Source organism: Globicephala melas, chromosome 18 (assembly GCF_963455315.2).
Source record: "Globicephala melas chromosome 18, mGloMel1.2, whole genome shotgun sequence".
NCBI classification, from domain to species: domain Eukaryota; kingdom Metazoa; phylum Chordata; class Mammalia; order Artiodactyla; family Delphinidae; genus Globicephala; species Globicephala melas.
The window spans coordinates 16,441,919-16,464,481 of NC_083331.1; the positions used below are offsets into that span (position 1 = coordinate 16,441,919).

General features: G+C 45.2%; 1 protein-coding gene across 1 annotated transcript in view; it reads left to right on the top strand.

Annotated features, from left to right (window-relative positions):
* Positions 1-20,856, top strand: part of LOC115866552 (guanylate cyclase soluble subunit beta-2-like) — a 35,365-nt gene extending 14,509 nt beyond the window's left edge. The window contains 14 exon segments of the mRNA XM_060288267.1: positions 254-453; positions 1,458-1,503; positions 1,506-1,565; positions 2,764-2,867; positions 4,661-4,790; positions 4,793-4,864; positions 8,810-8,914; positions 8,917-9,129; positions 10,725-10,813; positions 10,815-10,882; positions 11,423-11,567; positions 17,483-17,637; positions 18,667-18,818; positions 20,564-20,856. Coding sequence (XP_060144250.1) covers positions 254-453; positions 1,458-1,503; positions 1,506-1,565; positions 2,764-2,867; positions 4,661-4,790; positions 4,793-4,864; positions 8,810-8,914; positions 8,917-9,129; positions 10,725-10,813; positions 10,815-10,882; positions 11,423-11,567; positions 17,483-17,637; positions 18,667-18,818; positions 20,564-20,856 — 1,832 coding nt within the window.
* The last annotated feature ends 1,707 nt before the right edge of the window (positions 20,857-22,563 follow it).

A 22,563-nucleotide genomic window follows, 5' to 3' on the forward strand; every position in this document is an offset into this window, starting at 1 on the left:
CTCCAATAAAGATGTTAAAAAAAAAAAGAAATCAGAGTAGGAGGGATATATTTAGTATCCAGTGTGTAAATCTCTGCTTTGAAGTTATTGATTTTTAATTTGTTAATCTGTCATATGCTGCCTGCCTTGATGCAGGGCCTGGGCTTGGTGAACTCTGGAATATTTATCAAAAGTTGTATAACCTGATTATTTTATGATTTTTGCTGACACAACTGCCTTCCGCCATCCCTCACCAATAGGTATCCTTCTGCGGCAGGTATCACTGAGGCTGTGGCCAAAGACCTCTTTGACATTGACGTGACCATGGATATCCTTGACGTGAATCAAGAGGAGGAGAGGACAGGGAAGAAGGAGCACGTTGTGTTTCTGATCGTGCAGAAGTCGCACAGACAGATGAGAAGGGCAAAGCCAAAGGGATCACAAGACACTCAGGACAGCCAGAGAGACCAAGAGGTACCAGTGTGCTGTGTCTTCAGAAAGCACAGTTCCTCCTGGTGGAGTGACTAGTCTTGGAACAATCTATGCAAAGAACCGGACCTTCTAATTGTGGATTTATGGCAGGGTTTCTCAGTCTCAGCACTGTTGACATTTTGGACCAGATAATCTTTGTTATGAGGCACTGTCCTGTCTGTGTTTAGCAGCACCCCTAGCCCACTCACTAGATGCTAGCAGCACCCAGCTCTCCCCCTCCATCCCAGGCTGTGGCAATCAAAGATGTCTCCAGACATTGCCAGGTATCCCCAGGGTAGGGGTAGGAGACAAAGTCACTATTGGTTGAGAACCACCGGAATAAGTTCATTTGGATAAAAAATTGGGAGGCTCTCTGGGATGGACCTTAGCCTGAAACATTTTTACCTGTAAAAAAAAATGGCGATGTAAAGTCCTTGGAATTTGGATCTGGTGGCTTATTTTGCAGTTCTCGTGGTGTAAATTGACTTTTCAAGTCCTGAGTGCCCGCTTGTGCAGCTGGGGCCAGTTGGGGATCTGGAGTCAACTCATGAGCCTGTGGTTGGCTGCCTCAATTGCAGCTCGCGGTGTGACTGTTATCTGTTTAGGTACCACACCTGTTAGGTGCACAACTCTCTGTGTCCATAGAGCTCATACGAATATCCAGAGAAGTCTGTGATTCCTGGAGCACACAATGTTTATATCTTAGAGTAGTCAAAGCTCGCCTCAGAGTCTTTTCACTGCAGGATCTTCAACCACAGGAAGAGAAGTTTCTGTGTGATTTTCCTGCCAGCCTCACCTTGAGATTTTGTAAAAAGTTCTTGCTGCCTTTGGTGGAGAAACAGCATGAGGATTAATTGGATAACAATTTGGGGGCTTATGAAGTTTTGCTCAAGTTCATCTTGTGTGGTCTCACTGTTCCTCTGGCCCCATCACAGAGGAACAGCGTATCCTCATGCATCTCCTGTCACATGACCAGACCTGTATGCTTCTCTCCCTGCCATTTGCAGGCCCTGGAGGCAGCTTTCCTTAGGATGAAAGAGAAATATTTGAGTGTCTCTGTCCCGTGAAAAAGTCCAGCTGCGAAGTTGTGAGAAGCATAGTCATGTTTGGAAAAGGTAAGTGGGCTCTTCTCCCAACCTTGGCTCTCAGAGCAGAACGATTGCTTTGTGCACACAAATGGGTAGAGTCCTCTATAATCAGGATGTCACTGATTTCTTCAGGGCTTGGACTTGGCAGGCACGGCTTTTAACTTTAAAACATCAAACTCTAACTTGTCTTCCTTTGCCCCTTTTATTTGTGTTGGGGGTCACTTGGAGGCGCAGTTTCTCCTTGTAATCAGGGGAAGCCGCTGGAGAGGGGATTGGAATCAACCCCTTTTGGTGACTGTGTTGAAGTGAAGGAGGATGAGTGCTGACATATTATCAAGAACACTGAATTTTCCACAGCTCCTCAGGCCTTCGGGACTGGGATGTATTTCTGGCCCGGAAGTCTGTAGATAAGAATCATGGTGTCCAAGAGTGCAAAGGACCCTGGATCGAGAACCAGGATAGTAGATTTCTGGCTCTGTCCCTGGGGAACCTAAGTCCTCCATCTTCCACCCGCAAAATGAAGGCATTAGGTTCTCAGAAGTGCCCCTGTTGGCGCTGAGCTGGTCTCACGATCAGCACCTAAGATCCGAGTCGGAACAGGGGCTCCGGCCCACTGGGAGAAGGGAGTTGGAGACTCCTGGTCATGCCCCGTGGGTCGTGATGACATGTGTCTGGGAGAAGGTCTGCAGGGCTCAAAGGACTGAATTTTGAGTCCCTCAAGCCGTGGCAAGCGAGTCAAACATGCAATTGACGTGCTTTGTCTAGGAGATTTTCATATCAAAAAGGCTCCATTTCGAATCTCTACCCCCTGCCAAATAGGGCTGTTGGTTAAATTTTCATGTGCCACCCAAAACTGTCAGTCTCCAAAGCTCCATGGCAAATGTCCCTGACACCGGCCGGGCGTGCGCGCTGTGCTGCGCGAGCTCATTGTCTGGCTGTCAGCTTTTCAATGCCGGCCCTGTTTTCATGGCGAGACACACTCAATTGGCCCAGGAACTCTTCAGCGGCGGGCAGAAACTTGGCAGGGGGCAGGAGGGCTTCTCAACCTGGTAGCAAGTTTTCTGTTTGTTTTAATTTGGAAGCAGAATTGCCGTGGCCATCTGGAAACACTGAGGGAGCTTGTGCTGAGCAGCGGGGACTGCGCTTTGCCCGGGAAACATTTGAGATACTCTCTTGGGTTGGTGGCCTGAGTTGCCTGTGAACGGGATTCTGTTTCTCCATCCAGGGCATCTCAGGGACACCTTTGAACCAATTTATCCCGAGTGGCTCTGGACTGAAGAGAAGACATTCTGAGATGCTCTTCCCTTCCATGTGGTATTTGATGAATCAGTAAGAGGCCCTTTCCCTCTTGAACTGGGGATAGGCTGGGGAGAGGAGTAAGTCACATCGTCTTTTTTTTTTTAAATTAATTTATTAATTTATTTATGGCTGCGTTGGGTCTTCGTTGCTGTGTGTGGGCTTCTCATTGCGGTGGCTTCTCTTGTTGTGGAGCACGGGCTCTAGGCGCATGGGCTTCAGTAACTGTGGCTCCAAGGCTCTAGAGCGCAGGCTCAGTAGTTGTGGCGCACGCGTTTAGTTGCTCCGCGGCATGTGGGATCTTCCCGGACCAGGGCACAAATCTGTGTCTCCTGCATTGGCAGGCGGATTCTTAACCACTGCGCCCCCAGTCATATAGTGTTTTACGGCTGGGGGGCCTTTCAAGTCCCTGAGGAGTACCTAGGGTTTGGGAGGCTAGGATTTAGCTTGGCAGGACCACTGCCTTCCTTTTCATTGTAGCATCCTCCAGAAACCAGAACGCCGCATCTTCTTGATAGGCACAGAAGGGAGCAGTGCCAAGGGGTTTGAACTAGTGAGTGCAAGAGCAAGTTTGCCATTAAAGAAAAAGGAAATGACACTGAAATCACTAGAGACAAAAGAACACTGTAGCAATGGCAGGGTGGGATTCTAAATGTGACCACTCCCCCCATCCTTGTGGCTACCATGGATGGCTCAATTCCACCAAGCTTCTCTTTCTGCATCTTGAAGGTGGAGGAGAGGCCTGTGCCCACTCACGCCATTGTTCTGTGGGAGGTGTGACAGATGGTGACCATTGAAGTGTGGTCATTATCAATTTCCTTGGATAAAATTGATTAAGTTGAATTGATTATGGACTCATTCAAAGGGCAATTAGGCAAAATAAATTGGTCCAAAAATTATCAGTTAAAATGCCTTCAGCCATTTTGATTTCCTCTGATATTTATGTGAATGCAGAGACATGTCAAATCTTCACCTACCAGTGGATGCTGGATACAGATTCTCTAATGTTTACTCACTTGAGGGTCATCTCTGATTGCAGAGAATTTATGATCTAACTAAGGAAATCAAACACCCCTATATGAAACAACCAGGGAATTATAAAGCTATGTACTGTGGCTTTTCCCCAATGCCATGAGGATATTATTATTATTACTACTATTAACATTTAAAATTCTGGTCTACTTAAACACTCCCTTTCTTTTTAAGTTTTGGGCATAGAAACCAAAAATTTAATGACACTATTCCATAAGACTAGGTTGATTTCTGCAGCCTGACAGAGTGAAGTTAATTTAAATATTTCTGGATAACCTGGGCTGGCATTGGACTTTTTATGTAAAGCATGCTCATTTTGTTTTTTCCTTCTGTGTGTTCCCTGGAGATGGCAGTGAAAGTTGTCTCCCCACCTCCACGATGGGTTCCTTCACCCAGACCTGGGCATCAGATCCAACTACACTTTTTTCTGGTTTCTTTATTAGTTAATTCCAAAGAAAGAAAGAGACAGAGACAGACACAAAGACAGAAAGACAGAGAGGACTGAAGCAAGGGAAGAAATATTATCCCCATTGAGAGCTTTAACCTCTGTTTCTTGTTAGTCAGAGAAATGCTGTGCTTTCAGGCACTCTCATGCAATTATTCTTTGCTCTTTCAGAGATTAGCTGCAGATTTGCTTTTTAAAATAATATTTATTGCTTCCATGGTATTTTTTCCATTACTGGCCCTTTTCCCCCTAGCAAGTCACAAATCATGGGCGGATGCTATTTCTAGGGGAAAGTTTACATGCAGGTTGCTGTCTCTTCCGTGGTCTCATGTGTGTCCTCTGTGGATAGCTGTGGGTCAAACAAGCTGCAGTGAACATTCAGAAGTACGTCCCGGGACTCCAAACCCAGAAGATTCGATTAGATGAGTACTTCTCCATCGTCCATCCCCAGGTTACCTTCAACATCTGCAAATTTATCAACAATTTGTCCTGAAGGCGCAAAGGGAGATGATGCCTGCAGCATGGAGAAGTCAGCCTGCACTCAAACTCCGAGGTAGTAACTCCTTCCTCCTCGTTGCTTTCTGCTCTGGGAGACTGGGCAAAAAAGGAAAGAAGCAGTTTTCTAATCGCCTGAAAAAAGTTGGATAAAAATTGGGGGACTACATTGAGAGCAGTATATATTTTTTTCCCATTTGGCTTAATCTATAGTTAACAATATATTTTATTTCTTCAACCATGTCTAGTTTAGACATGAACTCTAATTATATTTATATATAATTATAAAATTCTGGTCTGTAACCAAAAGTTTTAGAATGCACGCGCTATTATTTGTACTCTTGAAATGGCCTGTCCTTTATACAGCAACGTGATCATCTGACCTACTGTTAATAGGGCACATGTTTTGTTTTTGGTTTTGTTTCAATTGTGGTGAATTTTACATAACATAAAATTTACCATTTTAACCATTTTTGAGTGTACAGTTCAGCAGTGGTAAGTACCTTCCCAGTGTTGTATAATCATCACCACCGTCCATCTCCAGAACTTTATCATCTTGCGAAATTGAAACTCCATTAAATACCAGCTCCTTGTTTTCCCCTCCCCCTGCCCCTGGCAACTACCACTCTACTTTCTGTCTCTATGAATTTGACTGATTTATGTACCTCATATAAGTGGAATCGTACAGTATTTGTCCTTTTGTGACTGTCTTTTTTTCTCTTAGCGTGATGCCTTCAAGGTTCATCCTTGTTGTAGCATACTCCAGAATTTTCTTCCTTTTTAAGGCTGAATTATTATTATATTATTCCCGCATGTATAGACTACATTTCACTTATCAATTCATCTGTCAGTGGATAGTTGGATTGCTTCCACTTTCTGAATAATGAATAATGCTGCTATGAACATGGGCGTATAAATGTTTTGAGCCCCTACTTTCAATTCCTTTTAGTGTATATCCAAAAGTGGAATTGCTGGTTCATTTGGTAATTCTATTTTTAATTTAGTGAGGAACTTCCATACTGTTTTCCATAGCTGCTGCACCATTTTATATTCCCATTAGTAGTTCACAAAAGTTCCAATTTCTCCACATCCTCATGGACACTTGTTATCCTCTGTTATTGTTTTTTGGTGGGGTTTTTTTCTTGGTTATTTTGATAATAGGTATTCTAATGGGTATGAAGTGGTATCTCACTGTGGTTTTAATTTGCATTTCCCTAATGATGTGATGCTGAGCATTTTTTATGTGCTTATGGGCCATTTGTATACCTTCTTTGGAGAAATGTCTATTCAAATTATTTGCCCATTTTTAAATCAGGTTGTTTGGTTTTTTATTGTTGTGTTATAGGAGTTCTTCAGATATTCTGGATATTAACACCTTATGATTTGCAAATATTTTCTCCCACCCCGTGGGTTGCCTTTTCACTCTGTTGATTGTGTCGTTTGATGCACAGAAGCATTTAATTTTGATGTTGTCCAATTTACCTATTTTTGCTTTTTGTTGCCTGTGGTTTTGGTGTCACATCCCAGAAATCACTGCCAACTCCAATGTCATGAAGCTTTTCTCCTACGTTTTCTTCTAAGAGCTTTACAGTTTTGGCTCTTACATTTGGTCTTTAATCCATTTTGAGTTAATTTTTTATATGATAGAGGGGGCACATATTTTATATGATATAGGGGGCACATATTTTGAGCTTTCTATTGGACTGACAATAGTCAGGTATTCTAGGCACAAACATAGGCAGAGCCATGGAGACATTGGAGAGGAAGATGAAATGTTCTGGGAACCCCGAGTGAGTTGTACAGGGAATGATGGGAGAGAAGGCTGGTGAGATGAGGACTTGAGCTCTATCATGTCACTGGAAATACTTTTAAGTGTCTACTGGGATCAGATTTGAGATTTAGAATGATCACGCTGGAGCCCTGTGAAGGATGGACCAGAGCATTGAGAAGATGGAGTCTGGGAGGCCAGGGGAGACTGTTCCTGGAGAGCAGGTGAGAAGTTTTGAGTGCTGAATGCAGTCAGGCAGTGGCTCTGGGGTGGTGATGCGGGAACAGATTTAAGGCAGAAATTGGTGACTGGATGTAGAGGTTGAAAAAGAGAGACTATTTGGGTAATTATTAATTTTCTTGCTTAGGTAACTGGGTCATAAAGGTGTGATTAACTAAGAGAAGACATGATGTAAACACCTTGAGGGCAGCTTTGTCAGTTTGAGTTGCTGCTGTACCCCCTTCCACACCTAAAACAGTGTGCCTGGCTCATGGTAGAAACTAAAAATGTCTGTAATAAAAGAATTAAGTTGTGAGGCAGAAATAGAGACACTGATGTAGAGAGCAAACGTATGGACACCAAGGTGGGGAAAGCGGTGGAGTGTTGGTGGTGGGATGAATTGGGAGATTGGGATTGACGTATATACACTAATATGTATAAAATAGATAATAAGAACCTGCTGTATAAAAATAATAATAATAAAATTAAATTAAAAAAATAAAACAAAAACAAAAAAAGAATTAAAAAAGAGGAGAGTTACAGTGGGGATTGAAGGCAAGTTCAGTTGTAGACATCCATGTATAAATACCTAATAGATAATACAATAATTTAAAAAACAGTCATTGCTGGGAGTGTAAGTTGTCACAATTTAGAGGGCAATTTGGCAATATGTATCAAAAATCTTAAACATGAGCATATTTTTGTCTAAGAATATATCCTTTAACAAAATAGCTACAGTTATGCACAGTGATGTACCTCAAGCTTGTTCATTGCAATGTTGTTTGTGGAATGATAAAATAGACATAATATAATCAATGTTAGCTTACTGCTTAAGTAAAATACAGTATAATCAATGTACCCAGGAAAAAATAATACCTATCCATATTTAATGCTATGGAAGAATACCTATTACATAATTTAAGTGAAAAATTGAGGTTACAAAAAGATGGCTGATAATCCCAATTTTGGGTAGTAAAAAGATATACCCTCAAATATTAACTGTAATTATCTCTGATGTGATTATGGGTGATTTTTATTATTTTCTCCCACTTTTTTCATTTTCTTTCTTTTTTTAATTAAAAAAATTTTTTGGCTGTGTTGGGTCTTCGTTGCTGCATGCGGGCTTTCTCTAGTTGTGGCGGGCAGGGGCTGCTCTTTGTTGTGGCATGTGGGCTTCTCATTGTGGTGGCTTCTCTTGTTGTGGAGCTCAGGCTCTAGGTGCGCGGGCTTCAGTAGCTGCAGCGTGTGGTCTCAGTAGTTGTGGCTCACAGGCTCTAGAGCTCAGGCTCAGTAGTTGTGGCACACGGGCTTAGTTGCTCCGTGGCATGTGGGATCTTCCCGGACCAGGGATCGAACCCCTGTCCCCTGCATTGGCAGGTGGGTTCTTAAGCACTGCGTCACCAGGGAAGTCCCCCACTTTTTTCATTTTCTGTGGTGAATGTCTACTGCTTTCATAATAAGATAATAAACATCTATTGTTAAAAATAATAGGCATCCTGAGTCCAGGAAGCAAGGTTTCTCTGTAAATTCAGATTCTCTGTCAGCCCGGTGGAGGATGTAGTTGAGGAATGCGAAAAGAGAACACCAGCATCTAAAGAATGAGTGAAAGTCTTGATGGAGAAATCAAAAGAGGTGGGGGAGATCTGAGTGAAAGCAGCATCAGGAAAGTCCTAGGAAGTGAGATTCCAGGAAGGAGGGTTTGCTTAACACCCTCAAAGAGCAGAAGGGCTGAGTGAGGAAAGGACTACAGACTTGTGCTGGGGGAGGTCGCTTGGAGGCCGTGGACGGGAGTCAGCTTAAGGTCAAAAAAACAGAGTGGAGAGAGCCATTGTGGAGAGATGGGGAGAGGAGTGCGTGGAGACAGGAAGTACAGATAACTCATGATATTCGGCTAAAAGGGAAGGAGTTGAACTGTGCCGTGGAGAGAAGGACGTGTTCTGAGTGGTGGTCTGGTGCGCTGCGTCATTGCCTGCAGGTGACATGCTGCATTGTCCCGTTTCTCGCCGTGGGGGGAAGGCCAGATGATCTGGATGGAGTCCATGTGGTGCATGATATACGTGTGCTCCCCTAAGCTCCGCAGCCTGCATGAACTGGAGGAGCGCCAGATGCACCTTTCCGACATCGCCCCCATGATACCACCAGGGACCTCGTCCTCCTGAACCAGTGGCGCCTGGAGGAGATTGAGCTGTCCAGCCAGCTGGAGAGGAAGAAGGAGGAGCTGCAGGTCCTCTCCAAGCACTCGGCCATCGAAGAGAAGAAAACGGAGACCTTGCTGTACGCCGTGCTGCCTGAGCACGTGGCCAACCAGCTGAAGGAAGGCAGAAAGGTCGCCTCAGGTGAGGAGTGCCCTGCCCTTCTTGGTGGTTAGGGGCGCCGGCTCTGAAACCAGACAGATCTGGGTTTGGATTCTGGCAAGCAACACGGTCTTGGTCTAATTACTTAAGCTGCATAGCCTAGTTTTCTTTTCTCTACATTGAGAATAATAAAAACAACGCAGTGACCATTGATGGGCATTCTTCACTACAACTGAAAATGATACACTCACACACTAAATAAATCATGGGGTGCCTCTAAGGACCATTCTGGGAGAACAAGGCGTTTCTGGAGGACGAATGCCATGTTTACTCCAAACTCACTTTCCATTTGTCACCGGCGAGTGTTCATTCACCAGACAAGCATGGGAACTTGCCAGGGTGCTGTCCCGGGTCCTGGGGACCCAAAGGAGCTCTTAGTCTTGTGGGTTTGACAGATACATACAGAATACGTTTATAGGGGTGGGGTGGCCGACAAAAAGGAAATTTATGTGCATTAAGGAGAAATTATTGTGCCAGCATCTCTGTTAGACATTATACATATGCTTTCTCACTTAATTTTCTGAACATTTCTGTGAAGGAGGTGTTATTAGCCATAACAGCTAAGAAAATTCACTCCAGTTTATGAGTAAAAGAGCTGGAAACCAGTCAGAAGTCCATTTAACTCCAAAATTCGTACGTTTTCCACCACGTAAGTTACTGTGGAAACATAGATAATATGGAAATTAATAATATATAAATGTCAGAAGAGAAAGACAGGGGTGGGTGTGCGTGTGGAGGCCGATATAAAACGTGTGGCACTTGAGTTGGGCCTTGAGGCTGAATTTCAGCAAGAAAATGAGGGAAAGGCATTTGAGGAGAAGGGCACAGCAAGCGCCAAGGTAAGGCACCATGAAGGTCAGTACTGCAGGGCGTTATCCCTAGAACAAGAGGGTACGTGGCGAAGTGGTGCTTCTGAGGCTGGGCAGGTGTGCCTCTGGTAGTAATCTCCCCTTCGAGTAACTTTCGCTTCCCTTTGGGTCTCCCATAGTTCAGGCTCTGCCTTGGCCCACCTGCCAAGGTCTTCTCTGTAAGCCCGTACCCACCCAATCCATCCTGTCATCCCCCAGCACTCTGCATGTCTTTTTTTTTTTTTTTCGGTACGCGGGCCTCTCACTGTCGTGGCCTCTCCCGTTGCGGAGCACAGGATCTGGACGCGCAGGCTCAGCAGCCATGGCTCACGGGCCCAGCCGCTCTGCGGCATGTGGGATCTTCCCGGACCGGGGCACGAACCCGTGTCCCCTGCATCAGCAGGCGGACTCTCAACCACTGAGCCACCAGGGAAGCCCACTCTGCATGTCTTATTGAGTGTTTGTTTGCGTTCTGACTCCTCACTAGACTAGGAGCTCCTTATGGGCAGGGACCCCGTCTGCTTCACAGTATAAGATTCTCCAGCATGATGACCAGATCATAAGAGACAATAAATGTCTGGTGGGTGGATGGTGAATGGTGATGGGCATTCTGGCTCCTTTACTCCAAGGCACAGTCAGATTTGGTTCCCAAAGGGCACTTGAATACAGAATTGGTAGAACTGGTATTCTCCGTCCTTGGCTATCACTGACACCCGGTTTATGTTGCAGGAGAATTTAAAACCCGCACAATTCTCTTCAGCGACATAGTGACATTTACGAACATCTGTGCTGCCTGTGAACCTATCCAGATGGTGAATAATGCTGAATTTAATGTACTCCAAGTTCGACAGGTTAACCAGTGTCCACGATGTCTACAGAGTAAGCGTGTGGTGCTGTGGGGTGCGTGTCCCTGTGTGCCTAGGCAGGTCACGTACCTGGCGGTGGGTCCTCATTTTCCTCTCCCCTCACTGGTCTGGGGTTTGGTGTGGATGAGAGTGGGGTTGGGAGGAAGAACTAAAAAGGAAGTAGAGGTATTTTAGGATTTTAATTTTTAAAAAATCCTCTTATACTACCCAATGCTAAGATTGCCTTTGAGGGGCATACTGTTTTCCCAGAGAATAGTACTCCTTCATTTCAGCAGCAAGTCTAACCTAAATAATGTGGATCTAAAACACAGCATCATACAATGACCCCAGGAGCTTTGTCTTCTCTGGGACTTATCTCCACCAAAAGCAGAAAGCCCTTTTGGCTCCCTCATGGCTGTTTCCTGAGTCATTTTTCTTCTCACCTTTCCCCTCATGCCCCTAGAAAATAACCACCAGCTTTAATATGGTCCTTCTATCAATACATGGAAAATGACAAAAATATTTAGTGTTTAGTGCATTAAGAAAACCCTCTGAATCCCCCCTTACCGCTGCTCCTTACAGGTGGAAACAACCTGATGCTTATATGGTGGTAGGGGGTGTGCCAGTGTCTATTGGAAGCCACGCTCAAAGAATAGCTAACTTTGCCTTGGGGATGAGAATTTCTGCAAAAGAAGTGATGAATCCTGTTACTGGAGAACCCATCCAGGCAGAGAGCAGCTGAGTTCTTTGCTTAATACCAGCCACCTCGCACAAAAAAGTGGAATTCTGTTTATTAGTCTGCTCTGATGGTTACTGGGTATGTGACAGTAATTAAAATGGGTCATTTCTCCCAACTCGTCTCTTCTCTTGCTTATGTTACTAAGTAATAGAGATATTAGTCAGGATGTTATTCTCTCAAATTTGAGAAGAGGCTGTGGAGCTCGGGATTGTGATGCGATTCACACTGGCTTCCTTTGTCCATGACCTAGGACAGCGCTGAGCGCGTCTCCTCACTGACTTTGTAGCACTCGATCCATAGGGAGCCAGCTCACTTCTAATTCCTGCCTTTTTGTTCGAGACTTTCAACAAGTGGTTCAGGTTCACTAAACAGCCCACTTTTCTTCGCTTAGGGAAGTTGTATATCCAGCATGCCGTCTGACAGGCTTGGAACTCAGGCTGAGGTGTGCAACTGTCTCCAGCCAGCCGTCCAGACACCGGGGTGCCATAAGATATTCAGAATAGCTTTCCCTTCAGCACGTGGCCACGAGCGACACATCTGCTCGCCTTTCTCACAGGAATACAGGAAGCTACTCTTCCACGTACGGAAGTTTGTTCACAGTGTAACAGTTGGACATGTTTGGTGATGAAAAGTAAATGTCTTCTGTCTGCTTGGTTGATCCTAACTGCCTCGCGGTGGCGTAGAGCAGTGTCTCAGTCTTTTAAAATCTAGATCCCTTTCCCACTCCTGTCAGTCAGATCTGCAAAATAAACAGCCAACTAAAAATAAATAAAGCCACTTATAAGATGGAATAGGATTTTCCCAAATGATAATCCCTAGGTAGGAGATTCTGAAAATGCACCACATTCGCCATCACCTCAGTAATTTAGAAGCTGAGAAATGCTGCAGGTCCTGGTTATGGTGTCCATGGCAGTCTTCAGAGTAAAAGCTGGCCATGTATCATGTCCATGATACCTGCCCATTGCAAACACACAGATACAGCTGCTGTATAAAACCCCCAATGTAATAAATTAAAAGATCAAGATGGGGGGTAATGAGGGAGAAGAGATAAGGTGGTCAGATACGAGATAAGTGTTTTGGTTAAAGAATTCTAATGTAAGCTGTTGAAGAATAATTGAAAATATACTGTTGTGTAAATAGACAGCATGTGTGTCTGTTTGTGAAGGAGGCGTGGCAACAGAGATAATAATAGTGCTACACCAAAAAGAATGAAATTAAACAATGAATTCCTGGAAACTTGCGTAGTGGATTTACCAAGAAAAACACAGGAAACGATGTTATCAATTCTAAGATAAGAATAGGGACATAGTTAAGAGCATCATTAAATATCCACCAGAAAATGTATATCATGTGGGTTTATTTAAGGAAGTGGGGGAGAGGGCTGGAAACATTCTCTCTCTTAAGAGAATTGTGCTGCTACTTCTACAGTTTTAAAATTAATATTCATTGAGATCTTTTATTCTTTCATTCATAAAACCTTTAATACACATTTGCTGAGGTCACACTATGCATGAGTGCTAGGTGCTTTGAAGGATTCAGAGAAATGTATGGTAGATTCTTTTTCCTAGAGAAATTTATAATCTTATTTTAGGGAAAAGAAAATCTAGCATGAAAAGATGAAAAGACAAGTAAGTCTGACTGGGATATTGAAAGCTGCAAGAGAATTCTGTTTCCATGCCAGTAGTTAAAAAAATTTAAAAATCACATAGCAAAGAAATATAAATGAACCAAATTCCAGAAAGTGGCAAACCCTTTTGAGGAGGACACCCATGACTGATTACATTCATCCCTTGTAGAGCCCCAGGAGAAGTAATCTACCAGAGGTGAGGGTAAGAAGAAACCAGTCTAAAGTTTAGCGAACTTTTTTTTTTTTTTTTTTTTTTGCAGTACGTGGCCCTCTCACTGTTGTGGCACAGGCTCAGCGGCCATGGCTCATGGGCCCAGCCGCTCCGCGGCAAAAGTTTAGTGAACTTTTAATGGCCACCTTGGAGCTGGAATAACAGGTTAGAATCCCAAAGAGCCTGTCTTTGTTAAGTTCTAGCCACAGAGTCAGTACCCATTTACCAACTTTTTCCCCACAGGTCTTCACCAAATGCATAGGTTCATTTGGTCAAAGGCTAGGGATAGGGGAGGAGACCTGAGAGAGATCACCAGTTCTAGAGGAGTGTGGGCCTTTCCCAAATGCAAGGCCGTGGTCCATGGAAGGGTAATGTTAGAGTCGGAGAACTAAGACAAGTTGCTCTGAGGTGCTCTTGACCTTCACCTAGTGCACTACAATGACCCTTTGAAGTCTGGGGGCAGAGAAGAATGGTAGAGAAAAATCTCCCAAGGTGCAGAGAGTCCAGGTGGGAGTGAAGAACAAGGAGACAGCCCAAAATCTCACTGTTGGGCTGTAAAGCAGAAAGAGATCTCCCACAATTCACAAAGCTCTGGAAGCTTGGCTGGGGTTAGCATAAGGACGTCCTCAGAACCTTGGTGGTGCTCAGATCCTATGTCCTGCTGGAGAGAAAGTCCTGATCCAGCCTTCATAATATTTAAAACCAGTGCTGCATAGCCAGGACATGGAAGCAACTTACGTGTCCATCAACAGATGAATGGATAAAGAAGATGTGGCACATATATACAATGGAATATTACTCAGCCATTAAAAGAAATGAAATTGAGTTATTTGTAATGAGGTGGATGGACCTAGAGTCTGCCATACACAGTGAAATAAGTCAGAAAGAGAAAAACAAATACCATATGCTAACACATATATATGGAATCTAAGAAAAGATGGTTCTGATGAACCTAGAGGCAGGACAGGAATAAAGACACAGACGTAGAGAATGGACTTGAGGATACAGGGAGGGGGAAGGGTAAGCTGGGACGAAGTGAGAGAGTAGCATTGACATATATACACTACCAAATGTAAAATAGACAGCCAGTGGGAAGCAGCTGCATAGCACCGGGAGATCAGCTCGGTGCTTTGTGACCATCTAGAGAGGTGGGATAGGGAGGGTGGGAGGGAGGTGCAAGAGGGAGGAGATATGGGGATATATGTATACATAGAGCTGATGCACTTTGTTATACAGCAAAAACTAACACAACATTGTAAAGCAATTATACTCCAATAAAGATGTTAAAAAGAAAAAAGTGCTGAATGGAATCTAACAGTATCTCTGGAAAAAGCCCTGACTTAACTAAAATACAGATTCAATTCACTCAGTTTCCAGTTTAGCAGTCTGCCAGAAGAAGGGGTATAAACTTTTCTGAGGGGTAAATATTACCTATTTCAGTCTCCACTGTACTTTTATACAATTAAATTGTTAAAAATATGAGCTGTAAGAAGAAATGAGAAAATGGTGGTGTGGTGTGTAGCCAAGAGAAAAATAGTCAATAGAAGCAGATCCAGAGATGGCCAGATGTTGGAATTATCAGACAGTCTTTAAAACAACTTTGATAAATATTTTAAAGAATCTGCTGGAAAAGGGGAACAACACATTTGAACTGATGAGGTATACATATACACTACTTATCTATCCATCCCATGGAAGTGAAAACCAAGATGTCAGAAATCAGAAGAATTCAATGTATGGGCTTAAAAGCGGCTAGACACAGTAGAGGAAAGGATCAGGAATTTTGAAGTCAGAGCAATAGAAATTATTCCAACTGACACATAAAGAAGAAAACAGGGTGAAAAAAGTGGAATAGAGCATCCTAGATCTGCAGGATATCAATTGGGCTACCATATGTGCACTGGAGTACTAGAAGGAGAATAGAATGAGAATGGGTCAGAAGAAATATTTGAAGAGACAATGGTTGAGAATTTCCCAACACTGATGGAGGATATCAACCCACATATTCAAGAGCTAAAGAAACCCAAATTGGGTAAATTCAAAGAAGGGCACTTCTAGTCAAATATACCAAAATCCCCACCCCAGTGCAATAAGGCAAGAAAAAGAAAAATAAGACATAAGTATTGGAAAGCAAAAAGTAAATTTATTTTTATTCATAAACCAAACAATGGTGCATCTAGAAAATCCTATAGGAACTGCAGTAAACTACCAGATCTTGTAAGTTTACCAAGATCACAGGATATAAGAGCAGTATACAAAAATTAGTTGAATTTCTATATACTAAGGATAAACAAATTGGAAAATAAAAATAGACTGTTTCAAATGTTGAAAAATAACAAAATTGGAGGACTTACACTACCTAATTTCAAGATTTATTTTAAAGCTGCAGTAATAAAGACAGTGGAATTGGCAGAAGTATAGACAAATAGATCACTGGTGCAATATATAGTGCCCAGCAATTGACTACTTATTTAAGGACAATCGATTTTTGACCAAGGTACCAAATCAGTTGAGTGGAGAAGGAATCTCTTCTTAAGAAGTGGGTTCTGGGCTTCCCTGGTGGCGCAGTGGTTGAGAGTCCGCCTGCCGATGCAGGGGATGCAGGTTCATGGCCCGGTCCAGGATGATCCCACATGCCGCGGAGTGGCTGGGCCCATGAGCCATGGCCACTGAGCCTGCGTGTCCGGAGCCTGTGCTCTGCAACGGGAGAGACCACAACAGTGAGTGGCCAGCGTACCGCAAAAAAAAAAAAAGTGGGTTCTGTTACAATTGAATATACATATGGGAAGAAAAATGAACTTCAATCCTACTTCACTCCATTTATAAAAATTAATTTGATATATATTACAGACCTAAATGATAGAACCATAAAGTTTCTTGAAGGAAATATGAAGAATAGCTTCATGACTTTGAAGTAAGCAATGATTTCTTAGTGCTTCAAAAAGCACAAACTATGAAAGCAAAACAGTGGTTAACTTCATTGTTCTAAGCCAAATTGTGTTCCCTTTGAAATTCATATGCTGATGCTTTAACCGCCAGTACCTCAGAATGTGACTGTATTGGGAGATAGGACCTTTAAAGAGGTAACAAGTCAAAATCAGGCTGTTAGGGTGGGTTCTAATCCAATCTGACTGGTGTCCTTATAAGAAGAGAAATTTGGATACATGAAGAGATACCAAGAATGTGTGTGCACAGAGAAAAACCATGTGAGGACACAGCAAGAAGGCTGCCATCTGCAAGCGAAGCAGGGAGACCTCAGGAGAAACCAAACCTGCTGACACCTTGATCTTGGACTTCCAGACTCCAGAACTGTGAGAAAGTAAATTTCTGTTGTTTAAACCACTTAGTTTGTGGTATTTTGTTAACCCTAGCAAACTAATACATTCATTGAAATTAAAAATTTCTGCTTATTAAGGAAAATGCATATATAAAAATCACAGAATGGGAAAAATATTTGTAATACAAGTATACATCTGCCTTGTGATCCAGGAATTCTATTTCTAGGTATTTTCCTGAGAAAAATGAAAAATGTACGTCCATGAAAAGATCTGTAAAAGAATGTTCACAACAGCTCCAAATGGGAAATAACCTAAATGTTTGTGAAGAGAAGACTGGACATAATAAATTGTGATATATTCTTACAGTAGACTAATATTTAGAAATAAAAGAATGCACTACTGATACATATAACAGTATGGGTGAATCTTAAAAACATTGACTTGGATAAATGAAGTCTGATACAAAACAGAATATACTATATGACTCCATTTATGTGAAGTTGCAGAACAGGCAAATTCATCTCTGGGAGGAGAAATAAGAAAGTGGTGACCTCTGCAGGGAGGGATGGACCTTAACTGGAAAGGGGCACAAGATAATTTTGCAAAGGTGATGGACCTAGTCTGTATTTTATTTTGGATGGTGGCTACAGGGATATTTGCCAAACTCGTGGAGCTAAATACTTTAAGGTCTGCATTTTATGTATGCCTTTTATGTAAATTATACCTTAATTTAAAAATAAAAACAAGAGTATCTGATGGTCCCTTTTCAGTGAGGTTCTCTCTGCAGATTGGAGTGGGCATCCCTACGGCACCAGTCTTGGCAGGTGTCATGGGGGACAAGATGCCTCGGAACTGCTTGTTTGGTGACACTGTGAATACAGTCTGTAGGATGGAAAGTCACGGGCTTCCCAACAAAGTGCATCTTAGCCCCAGGGCCTGCAGGTAACCATTCACTTATTCATGGCTCTCTTTGTCCCTTTTTCTTCCAGAACGTACAGAGTGCCTAGTAGCCACCAGATGGGGGTAGTGGAGGAAGCCTGTGTTTTTCCTTCCATGCCACACTTACAGAGGACATTGTGGCAGACAATATTGTTGAGCCTCTACTATAAGATAGTTTTTGCTCTCAAGGAGCATATGGTGCAGTTCAGGGATTGGCAAATTATAGTCACAGGCCGTATCTCGGCTGTTGCTTGTTTTTGTAAATAAAGTTTTATTGAAACACAGCCAGGATCTTTATTTACATATTATCTACGGCTGCTTTCATGCTACAACAGCAGTTGTGTCTGTATGGGATTAAAGCAGAAGATAATCAAGTGAGACGGTTTTTACTTCTATTTAGGATGGAAGAGACCTTGGCGTGCTGGCAGGCTGAGGGGAGGTGGCAAGTGAAGAGGGAGCTGAAGATAAGGGAAGAGGTGGTCCAGGGCGCCAAGTGTTGAGGAGGTAGGAAGGGAGCGTGGGTGGGATGCCCTTGAACAAGACATCCTCTCAGGTTGGGGGAAAGGATGGGTGTGGTCAATGGGATGAGAAGGTTCAGGGTCTCCGCTCTAAGGGTTGTAATTTTGTGGATGGATCACGTCACGAAGTAGGAGGCATGGTCAGCAGCGTGAGGGTGGGGAGGGCAGGTGCTAAATGCGGGAACGTGATGAGCATGGTGAAGGTCTGCAATCTCCACAAAACTGGCCAAGGACGAGGGAAGGTTGATGAGTGCTGAGCCCTGGCTGAGGCAGCTGGCCATGAATCTGAAACGTTGCTGGTCTGCACCGTTCTGTGGTTTGTCTTCAGCATCTCTCAGCGGCCAGTAAATACATAAGCAACTCCACGTTTCGTAGTCATCCCGCAGCCCTGTCCCTTTGCATGGTCCCCTCCCTGTACTCCTCTTCTCGCATCACCCTTCCCACTGCAGCTGACTCTCAAGTTGCAGACCTGCGATCTTTGGATATCAGGGGCATTTTTCTTTTCTCTGGGCAGAGCCCTGGAAAATCAAGGTTTTGAAATAATTGAGAGGGGTGAAATTGAAGTGAAAGGGAAAGGGAAAATGACCACATACTTTGTGATCCAGAACTTGAATGCTTCAGAGGATGAGATCATGGGGAGACCTCAAACTCGGCTTGATCCTGAGGGTAAGCAAAAAAGATAAGCCTTGTCATTTGTGCTGAATGTTTTTTTTTTTCCTCACTAACAACTTCAGCTGCGTTTAGTGAGCTCCTTGGGTTTGAGGGCCAGCGTGGGTACCATCCCTGCCCATGCCCACGCTGCAACCTTCCATTTGGTAACAGCCCCTGAGGATCTGTGCGACCAGTTTGCCCTGAACACTCTTCTGTTGCATCCTGGATGTTAGGATGTCTCTTGAGTTGGCCTAATGGAACCAGCCTAAAGGGTCCCTCATGCGTTTGTTTTCAAGGTTCTTCCCTGTCCAAGGAAGGGGCTTTTCTCTCAGCCCCTCCTGCAGCAGGGGGAGGATTTCCCTCTGCTCTTCAGCCTCCAGGGAGGCTCCAGACAGGCTTTCTTCACACACTGGCAGCTTCCACCTTCCTCATTGTCTGTTGGCTTTGAAAACAGGGAAGAAAGACAAAATCTGTGACTCACCTGGCTCCAGTGACGGCAAGAGAGTGAGTTTAGGTTAAAACACCATTTGGCGGGAGTCCACCAAAGAGGCCTCCTTCAGCTGTATGGAGGAGCGCATCCCCCCACACGGTCAGGGTTTCTTAACAACCGCCCTAGTTAATGCTGGGAAATGCTGACCTCAAGGGGAGACTCAGTAGCCGAAGGCAAACCTTCCTGAACCTCTGAAGCAAACTGGTGAAGGAAATGGATTCATTCTGACAGAAGCTAATCTTTAGCTGCTCCTGGGGCCTGCAGAGGAAAATCTCTAAATCCAGAGGTTCCTCGTTTACGTAGCTAATTTAGGAAGGATGTCTCTTTGGGACAAATGAATTATAGTTACTGTTTTTAAAAGTGGGGCTATACCAACGAAGAGATAGAAATTTGAAAGCTTTTTAAATGGTTTTGGTGGTGCTGTCATTCGGATAGCAGCTCACCTTAGCATGCCTGTGAGCTGTGACTGGTTTGGGCCACATCTTATTGCTGGAGACACTTGAGATAGAAAGACCTAAGTTAAAAAGTAGAAATAGCTTTGGCTAATAAGAACCAGGAGCCACCCTCATTAGAGTTTCTGAATTTCTAGGCTCTGGGCGCTTCACCCACCCACATCGCCGGTCCTTCTCACCAGCTGGTCCTCCCCACAGGACAGAGGGCTGTACAGGGTTAACAAACTAGGTGTTCCTAGCTCAAACCCGAGACCACTTCCTCCCAGACCCCCCGCTGCGGGTGGCTCTCAAGCTGGAAATCTGAGAAACAGGATTCTAGAACATGGTCTGTGTCAGTAGGATCTAACCCACTTTCAGTTCTGAGCTGGAAACAAAACAGAAATGAATAAGGATGTCTTGGTTGAAAATCTCAAGATGGACCCTGAGAAAGAGGACAGGAGAGGATGTGAAAAGGGCGGATGGGACAGCCCCTCCCGGACCCCAAACAGTGTCTGGTGCAAAATGGGAAAAGGCACCCAGGTAGGTAGGGGGTAGGTAGCCCCCGGTTATGGCTTATAATAGAGGAAAGTCACCCCTTTCTCTGGGCGGATGTCAGCCCCCATCTCTATTTATTTATTTTTCATGCTTGTCTATACTTCCCTCACCTTTTCCCTATCAGCCTAGGATTTCCCACGTTGAGTCTTGGCTGTCAAGCTCTGGGGAAGGGGGTCTCTGCCCCTCCCCTCCCCTCCCCACATCCGCACCGGGGCGCAGCTCCAGCAGGAACAGGAAGGCCGGGATCCCTCAGGGGAGACCCCGTGCTGACACTGCTACCTCAGTGTCCAAGGCGTCCGAGAATGTGACCCGTGAGCCTCCAGGGGCCACGGGACATTCCCCCAGGCGGCTGGATCAGCCTCTCAGAGCCCGGGATGGAGGAGGGGAAACAGAAAGACTGCCGCGCGCGGGGTGCTCTTCCCAAGCTGCGTCCTCCCTCAGGTCATCCCTGGGGGACGCCCACGGGCTCTGGGTGCCTCGCGGAGGCCTGAAAGGCCGAGCGGTTGAACTGGAGGGGAGCCGGGCGTGCCCTGGGGGCGGGGCCTGGGCAGTGCTCTTCCGGGTCTTCCGTGCGTGACCTGCGTGAGGAGCGCCTCGCAGCTGCTGCCTTCCGCGGCAGTTAGGAAGGCCCCGCCTGGGCGCCTGCTCGGGGGCCTTCTCCTCGTGCTTTTCTTGCGGAAGCGAGTGCTCAGGGACGTCGAGACAGCGGAACTCTGGCCGTCATGAGGTCCGCAGACAGCCGGCAGCTGCTCCCCAAGAGTGAACCAGCCCGCGGTGAGTAGCCCAGATGGTTAGAGAGCCTCCCAGCGCTGCCGCGGCCTCAGAGGACCGGCTCCCGGGGAGGGGAAAGGGCCGGAGTGGGGCAGCTCAGGTGGAGTTTGGGGCCCCGGGGCAGGATGCTTCTGTGTTTTGAGGAAGCTTTTTTAAAAATGGTCCCTCAACCCACCCAGCTCCCCACCGCAAGTGTCCCAAGTGGGAGTCCCTCATTATGAAAAGGGCCCTCCCTGCCCCCTCCAAAAGAACCTGTGATCCTCAGAAAAACTTATTAGCCGCCGTGAACCCACAAAATGAAGTTTCTCTGCACGCGGTGCCCTCGGTGGCGCGCTGCCTGTGAGGGAGGGGTGCTGGAGACCTCCCGGTACCGCGTGGTGCTCCCCTAGACACCTCAGAGCATGGACCCCACCACAAAGCCCGGCGCCGGGACCCTCTTTTCCTCGTTGTCCCTGAAGGCGGTGGAAGTGAGGGTTTCTCTCAATTCATGCTTACCCTCGACTGCTCTCAGGAGTCCTTCTCAGGACTGACCCAGTGGGGTCCCAGCGGAGTGCTGGAGGACCAGGGACGGGCTTGCAGAACGAACCACTGTAGCAGCAGGCCCGCCCCCCTCTCCTTTCTGGCTTCGTGCTGCCACTGCCTCCTTCTCCCTTTCTGGAAACCCCATTTAGGGTTCGGTGATCCCGGTGGAGTTAAGCTTTTGAGGCAAAGCAGCAGTGTGTGTCTGTTACAGAGGATCGCGTCCCAGGGATCTTTCAAGAACCATCCCTGGTCACTGAGACAATTTCATAAGACAAATGAGACAATCCACGTAAAGAGTTAGAACAGCTTAATAATCCTTGCAAAGAGTTAGCTATCTTTTTTTAATAGACGTCTCTTAGGTTGAGTGTCGCTTGAGCCCTTGGCGTTGGGCACCGCCCCAGTGCCTGTACACTTCCCTCTAGTTTGATCCCAGAACATGAGGTTGAGGGAATGACCAGCACCCTTCTGTTCAATTCCAGTGAAAGGAGACAGAGCAAAACTTCCCTTGCTCTGATCTGGGGGCAGGTAGAATCTTGGATTCTGGAGCATGAGAAGCTCAAAGCAGACTTCTTGCCATCACCCAGAGGCGTTTTCCTCCCCTCCCCGCTCCCTACCTGCTTACAGTTAACATGTTTCTGACAGTGTTCACGCCCTGAACAGCTGTCCAATGCTATTACAGTTGGAATGTAACATTCATAGATTTATTCATTCAGTAATGTTTCTTGATGCTCCAGGAATGCAGAGAGTGGAGGCCAGGCATTATGTGGGATCTGTGATGTTCCTTGGACTAAACACATGAGGCCCCTGCCTTCACACAGCTTGGGTTTTAGTAGAGGGAGACAGCCAACATGTAACAAAATAAATGAGATCACTTCAGGTAGTGATAAGCATTAAGAAGAAAATAAAACTGAGTAATGGAGAAGAGGGCTAAGAAGGGTTCTTGGAGGGGGCAGCATTCTTGGAGGGCAAGCACTCGGCTCTCCAGCTGCGG